Source organism: Tigriopus californicus, chromosome 5, assembly GCF_007210705.1.
Source record: "Tigriopus californicus strain San Diego chromosome 5, Tcal_SD_v2.1, whole genome shotgun sequence".
Lineage (NCBI taxonomy): Eukaryota > Metazoa > Arthropoda > Copepoda > Harpacticoida > Harpacticidae > Tigriopus > Tigriopus californicus.
In genome coordinates this window covers 15,426,701-15,434,464 of record NC_081444.1, presented here as the reverse complement: position 1 = coordinate 15,434,464, position 7,764 = coordinate 15,426,701, and the positions used below count along the sequence as shown (strand labels likewise).

Genomic DNA, 7,764 nt, shown 5'->3' with positions numbered 1-7,764 from the left:
AGGTCCTGACTTATTGAATTCCCGTGGTGAACGGAAACATGGAACTCCTGACCCAAGCACTTGGTAAAAATACCTTGATAGCTCTCAAAGATGGAGAGCACCTAGTACATGGGGTTAAATTTCTGAGACGGAACACATGGTCGGGTCATTTTCGCAACAACTTCCTCTGTACCAGCCACACTTCTCGCCTTCCCTGCATATTTGAAGAGAAGCTTGATAGATAGGGCTACAAATTGCATTTTGACACTATTTCTTAGATCTTACACTGAGCATTTGGCTGGTTTGCAAAGTTTCGAGCCGTTCGTCCAATTGTTGCACACCAGGTATGGGCGGCATTCCGAGGTTTCGCCACAAGCTTGTCCCCGCCTGATTTTGGAGTCACATTCCGACACCATGGCGATGGTCAATGCCACGAAAATGGCTTGGATCTGCATCTGGAAGTACTCGTACATAGCCATTGGCTAAAGTAAGTCTAAAAACTAGAACTTGTTCGCACAAAATGATGCACAAGTTAAAGACAATATACAAAGGGAGTTGGGCTCGTGATCAAAGAATAAGAAAAATATAAACACATGTTTTTCAACTCTACGTATATTCTTTGGTGGTTTGGGCATCTTGTTTTGAAAACTGTATATTGATTTGATGTTCACTTAAACCATTTGGAATCATCTAAGACTCGGTCCCATTTTGAAATTATTTGACTGATATAGCTCAATAACTAAATGATCATTATGTTTAAAAAGAATATAACCGCTTAAAGAATGTGCTTATCAAATGCCTGCCAAGTGAGGAATTAATAATTGAAGCGAGAATATTTTATCAATTCGCCAAATCAAAAACAAGGGAAATACTCGCGTTGACAGAATAGCACTTTTGCAAAAAAAGCACTTTAAAAACTAAATCTTTCAATAAACAGAAAATTAGTTATCCGATCGCTCTTATTACAAATGGATTTTGTTTCTACCCTTGACTTGCGTGCTTGTGTTATTTTTTTTGTTTGTGTTGAAAATGGCTTGGGTCTGCTTCTAATCAGTAGAGATAAAGCTTTTATATCAAATTGAAAACGGAAGGAGCGAAAACTTGAGATCACAACACTTGTTCAGAAAAAGCTTTCACAGAAATATTTGCAATTGTTCATGAATGGCTGCCTTTGGTTCCTGAAATTGAAATGAATGATCATTGATAGCTAACAAACCTTCCAGCTGCTGACAAATGCAGAAATGTCAGCCATGCTTTTGTACAAATATTTTTTTTGGCAGACTTCCTTAACGCTACTGGGAATGGAATTCACAGCAATTCAATACAAACATTTATTTAACTGCATTTTATACTCATACGTAATTTGATCGACAAACGAATTAAAGTTGGCGGGTCTGGCTAGCCCTTGAAAATAGGGGTGATTGAATAAAGCCAGGGTTGATCGGGAATTTTAGTCAAAAACTTGTCCAAGTCTGACTGAAAGCTTGCTACTGGATCAACACCTACATACTCCCCACGAATCACGAATATTTGAGGGTAGCAAATTTTCCCATATACAACACATAATGCGAGCCCTTGCGCTAGAGGGTTATAATTTCAACTTAATTCCAGTGTTAAATTCCCTCACTGATGGAAAATGGCTAGGAGCCGGACAATAGTGGATAACCATCAATATTTCGAGGAGATTTGGTGCCAAGAACAATGTGGTGTTAGCAATTTCCTGGCTTGGAAAAGTAATTCATGTTTGAATCTCACTGCCAGACTATCAAACGCTGATCTGGCCAGGCCGATAGCGAGGAGCTGGTTTATTTTGTCCATGCATTTTTTGGATATGATGTCACTTATAGATACACTTTAAAAGATTTGGAGGGCGGATTCCGAGGGTTTGGGAGTGTGTGTTTGAAGTTTGAAAGCCAAATATGTGGGGCTTTTAGGAAATTGGGTGTGATGAAAGTCCCGAGGAGTTGAAAAATTAAAGCCAAACGTAGAGAGTCTAGTGTGGATGATTCTTATCCTGGCTTTTGAATTGGTTATCGTAGCATGGTCTTTCTCTCGCCAGTTTTAATTTCGCTTTATTTAGTTTTCGATTTAGCAACCGTGAGTTAAGAAAAAAAAAATCTTTCATAACCATTTGTACTGATTTATTTTAAATATAGATCCTCTTAACAAATACATTTCTTGACTATATAAAAGGCCACGCATGCAACCATACCCAAGGCGCCCAAACCGACCAAGGTCCACTGAACGCCCACTGTTGCGGTGACGGGTGTAACCACCAGACTCTTGATTTTGTCTATGTTTTCTTGATCAATTTCAGCACCTTCATCCAACCAGAAAATTGGAACCAATGTCTCGGGCTGAACATATTTCAGGTCGTCAATTTCATCATCTTGTAGCATTGGGATGTTAATCTACAAAAATTCAAGAATGAAGAAAATCTCAAACACACTGTGCCATGTTAATTTGTTTCAATTATTTTTCCCTGAATTTCGGCTCTCACTTGAACTCTCTTGTGCAAATTGATCACAATACCCGTGTTGGGCTCAATGTCCAGAATAGTATCATGAAGTTCTGGGTTCGGTTCGGCAATTCCATCAAAGTCCTCCCGGAAATGACTTGGGCTATTGATGAAATGCGGAGAGGACATCCACACGGGAGCCCCGCCCTGACACGTGGTCAAATCGAGAATCGAGTCCTGGCATCGATACTTGTTCCAAAGAGTCTTGTTACAAGCAGAGAAATCCAGGAGCTCCTCGTCGTTGGCATCCTCTGTAACGCAATCCCAGTTTCCATCCCCATCCTCGTCGGGCAATAGATCGAGCTCACCTTCCATACAAAAGCCAAAATTGAATTTCGTATTGGCTTGGAGAGCTCGTTTGGGCAAGACAAATCGCAGTGCAGGAATTCCACCCACATTTATATTCTCCTGGAAAGTCAAGTGCCATAGAAATGAGCTCAACTGTTTAGTTACTTTTGAGATACAATCAATTTTATACAAGCTAATGTTTTGTTAAAGTTTCGGTTTAAAACACCTAGAATTGTCCTGAAATGACCAAATGTGCAGTTGTTTCGTCAGCAAGCTGATTTCTTAAATTTCCGCGTTTGAGGGTTGGCTCAATCAGAACATTTGTTGTGATTTCAAAAACATGCAGACAAAAGTCATCATATCCTGCAAGTGCAAAACCGTGCCATACTTATAACTTACTAAGTCGCCCATAGTTCGGAGAGAACAGATGAATTGCCGTTTCCCTTTTTATGACAATTTACTTCATCTCATGTAATACTTCATTTTCAGTCACGAATAAATAACCAAAATCCAAACCGCTGGAATTGGATATCGTTGACCCGCCTAGCCTCAGCTTTTCAACCGCCAAAGTCTATAAGCTAGGAAGGGTAGAACCAAATCAAGACCTGCTACTCAACTCTCAGAACAGCAGGTGCATATTGTCCATTGTTTTGTTTTCGGACGCAAAATGTTTGACCCACTCACATGCGAAAGTAAGACGAAATAAACTTAAAATCAAATATAGACCGGATATTTTGTATGTTCAAACATTTGGTTCAAGAACATTACTCTCAATCACAAGTACATTGGAATTAAATGTGATCAATCACAATCACATTCATAAGAATTATAGTGCATACGTTTGGGAAAGGTCGAGACACCTTCTTTTCCTTTTCATGCCTCTTCCATGAAGATATCCGTACAAATTTTTCAATTTAATCTAATCAAGATCGGTTGTAAAAGTCATTGCGTTTGACTCTAAATACTCAAAGCAATGCAATTTTACTACTCCAGGGGGAATTTGAATGCTTTTCGCCCAGAAAATATGTTTTCACATGATTTGATATTGTCGTTGATAGACTTTTTAAAGACGATTTATCAAAACGGCACTTTTTCCTCAATTTTACGTTGAAAAGGCACTTTGTACCGTTCAAAGGAAATTTGATTGAACGTGTTGCTACTTTCAAAAATTAGAACATGAATAGAAATTGAAACTGAAGACAAGATGATTCAATACTTTATCCATTTCATTGAATCTGAATTTAAAGATAAGCCCCCCTTCAACAGAATGGAATAGCGCTACCATGAGCATGCTTTTGAGATGGAAGTTTTAGGCATTTTATCAGGAATGAAGATCCAAAAAGGGAATGAATCAGGTTACAAGTGCAACATCCCCAATGTCCATTAGTGCAAAGGTAAATGTTGCCTCAAAGTGTCCAAAACTGAGTATTTGATATTTCAGTACTCCAGGTACTTATAGAAGAACTAAAAGTAAAACAGAATTGAACCATCCCAATTTTTTACAATCTTCTATTAGTATTTAATTTCTCACGGGAAAATGAAACAAATAAACAAACTGTCCTATCTCATCGAATCCTGATGCTTTGTTTTTTTGCATTCATAACTGTCAGAGGTTTATTGTTGCATACCAAACCAGGGAAACTTTTTCACTTTTCTTGAACGCTTTTACCAACTTCTAAAAGTTACATATATCATCATTTTGATAACAGAAAACTGACATTTTATGGCTAAAAACAACACTTTCAAATCCGTCCTCTAGCTATCACCATTCAAGCTTTTATACACGCATCTACCTATGTAAACAGATAAATCGAGTTTAAAGGTGTGAGAACTTGCCTGAAACTCGGCAAAGATGACCCGGCAGATGTCAGTTTGAAACAGCCACACCCGATCGTCCTCAGTAACAAAGGGTTTCACTTGTTGCCCGTCTGTTCCTCGGAGAGTATTGGCCGCATTGGAGCCCTTCCATCCTCCGTTCTCTCGCCACCATCCTTGGGCGGTGAGATCCTGATCCATGGATTGGGGGTCCGGACCCCATCGTTGGATTTCCAAATACTGATTGAGATCAGTTTGGCCCGTGCTCACCTCGTAAAATCTGTAGTAATATAAGTGAGTACATCAAGAGCAAAATGATTAAAAGGTTAGAAAGAGCTATTGCGGGAGGGGGGAGGCTTACTCGTTGTGTGTGGTGTTAACTCGACCATTGAACACAGCAAAACCATTTTTCGTGCTGATGACGGGTGGTAGCAGAGCCTCTAAATCCAAGAAGGAAAAGGAGTCCAAGAGGCTGAAAAGCCATTCAATCGATCCCGGTCTTGTGCCATGAAACATGATGTTGTCCACTGTGTCGGTGAGAAACAAACTGTCCCTGAATTCCTCTTTTGTAGTGATAGCTATATTGAGCAGGATTTTCAGCTCGGGTCCTAATGTAGGAATTTGATCTAGTACGTGAAGAATGCCCAAAAGAGGTGCGTTGATGATTGTGACATCCTCATGGGCGTTGCAGTCATCACAACTGGCCTCCCGGTCAAAAGAGTATCCTTTGTATTGGCCATATCGGATGAGCTCTTCATCATCGGATTGGCTGCTGATATTTTCTTTGTGGCGATCTTCCAAATAGGAGTAAGGGCCTTTAATGTTAAACCGAATCTTGTCGTCTTCGCCACTCAAAAACTCCTTCGCATTCTCCACTCTATACACCATGAAGTTCATGTGAACTGGCACCGGTGGTTTTTCCTGATAAAAAGCCTTTTCATGAACGACGTATTACATACGCAATTGAGAAGATGGCCCGACTTACAAAGTTCTTCCTGCCCTCGGATTCCATATCCCAAAGATCCAGATTCTTGGAGACCTCATGTTCGATAATTGGGGGAAAAATGACATAGGCAAAGAGCAGACCCAAGACGAAAATCAGGGCACTAATCCCGAACAAGGTACCCAACAGTACCTTGAATCGGCAACACCCACAGCAGCAATACCCCATTCTGCTCCTCAATGATCGTGAGATTTCAACCAAATGAAGAGCCTCTCAAAACTTGACAATTCTCGTGAGCCTTGCAATAAACTGTTTAATCTGTAGTTAATTAATGATAACATGTTTACAGATTTTAGATTACCCTATAGTAATCAGTCATAGTGAGTCAAGGGGAACAAGTATTAAGACGGAAAATGTTATCAATTTCTAGGAAGGATATGTACACAAGTATTTAAAAAGAGGCTAAATATTCACAATGCCTTGACAAAAAAAAGATTATTCTGTGCAACAAATGTTTAGAATATCATATTTCATTATCTCATGGAATCTTCTGCCGAAGTAAAAGCGAAAACTGCATGAATCAAGGGAGCTTCATTAAGTGATTAGTTTTTGCACTTTTGCATCAAACAGAACACAATACACACAATAGTCTACTTCTCTTTTATTTTCTCGCGCTCCATCATTGTTTAATTTGCTGACGTCAAACATTCGTTGGGAGTGTGTAGGTGTTGATCCAGTAGCATCCTTTAAGTCAGACTCGAACAATTTTTCAATTAAGCTACCTGATCAACTCTACTTTCAAGGGCTAGCCAGATCCGACGACTTTTATTCGTTGGTGGATCAAATATTATATGAATGTAAAATCAATTAAGACCTTTTAAGGTCGGATGTTAAGCTTATTAATTCAAAATGCTTGGTGTGCTTGAAGCATAGTCAAGTCTACTGGTTTTTGAATTGTTACTTAACATTCCCATTTTTGCGCCGTGTTCGGAACCAGTACACTCGAGTACACTCGAGTATATGCTTGAGGTCCTTGAGTACACTCGGGGACTGTACTCAGCTATACTCAGCTATGCTCACGCTAGGCTCAAAGTGTACTTGTCCTCCGATTGTTCTCAGTGAGTCCGTTCAAGCCCGTTAAGTGCCAGCCGGGCTCCGCCTCCAAAGATCCGGAGGGATCCAAGCAGACCCACTCTTCCCATTCCTGAAGAGTCACTGAAAACGCCCAATGCGATTCACGGTTTTTGCGGCAATTCAAAGAAAATGGTTTTCAAGCGGACATCACTTAGATCCGGCTATGTTGGCGCCGTGGAAGGACACCTGTCACACTGCCATGAACATCAATCCTACTCATATAGGAAGCAAGTATGATTTCAGACCAGATATCACCTTAACGTACAAGCACCGATATCAACTTGTCCGGGTCCGGATTGTAGCTTGATTATATTCTTGAGTTTATTTATCTATGCCTCACTTTCAGGGATGTCCAGATATTTTGGGTCAAAATTCTGGTAACCTACTTTAATTGCATCGTTTTTCTGCTGAAAACACCGAAATTGGCCCTTTGGATGCTGAACTTCATCCATGTCTCAAGTAACGGTCGTGCAACCATAATAATTTGTTATCAAAATATGAAATGGCATTACAAACATTACCTCTTTCTTAGAACAAGGATTCAAGTATTAAGTCTCTTGCTCTTGATTGGGAGGCCGCCTTTCAATTCAAATATTTCCCTCAGTACATATGCTTCAAATTGTGCTATTTTGAATAGAAAGGAGCAAGATTGAAAATCTCACTTGTGGTGCGTTTTGAACGACGTTTAAGGCCACTAAGTTTTATATAACTAGGCATGACAATTCCGTGTCTTGGTTAGGAAGATGATTATGGCTACTCTTTGGGAATAGGGTCAAGAAGTGGAAACGTGTACAAAGTTTGTAGTATCCTTAGACACATTCAAAAGGAAGCCTATTTTGATTTTTGTGTTGTTTAGCGTCATATTCCGCAGTTCTTACTTGCTGTTCTTGCCTAAAATATCCGGACGACCTTGAACAATGGAAAACATTCGATCGTCCTCAACCTTGTCCAAAGGCATCTTGTCATACATGCTGTCAAGTTTTAAAAAGACATTGTTGGTAAAGTCAAACTTGTCTTTGACCAACGATATCAAAAAGTCTCTCTTGTCATTGAACATAAACACTTCAAATGGTGGCTATAACTAGAT

At 39.7% G+C, this 7,764-nt stretch overlaps 1 protein-coding gene across 1 annotated transcript; it reads right to left on the bottom strand.

Annotated features, from left to right (window-relative positions):
- Positions 1-2,105: 2,105 nt before the first annotated feature.
- On the bottom strand, positions 2,106-5,851 carry LOC131880922 (lysosome membrane protein 2-like). Its single transcript, XM_059227655.1, has 5 exons — positions 5,586-5,851; positions 4,962-5,521; positions 4,622-4,880; positions 2,480-2,905; positions 2,106-2,390 (listed from the first exon to the last, which is right to left on the bottom strand). The coding sequence occupies exons 1-5, from the start codon at positions 5,769-5,771 to the stop codon at positions 2,142-2,144; spliced, it is 1,680 nt and encodes a 559-aa protein (XP_059083638.1). The 5' UTR covers positions 5,772-5,851; the 3' UTR covers positions 2,106-2,141.
- Between the last annotated feature and the right edge of the window lie 1,913 nt (positions 5,852-7,764).

Excerpts from the sequence above, each read along its gene's own strand:
- LOC131880922 (XM_059227655.1), bottom strand. The coding sequence starts at position 5,771 with ATGGGGTATTGCTGCTGTGGGTGTTGCCGATTCAAGGTACTGTTGGGT. Across the intron at positions 4,881-4,961 it reads GTTAACACCACACACAACGA|ATTTTACGAGGTGAGCACGG; the intron begins GTAAGCCTCCCC and ends ATATTACTACAG. Across the intron at positions 2,906-4,621 it reads TCATCTTTGCCGAGTTTCAG|GAGAATATAAATGTGGGTGG; the intron begins GCAAGTTCTCAC and ends TTGACTTTCCAG.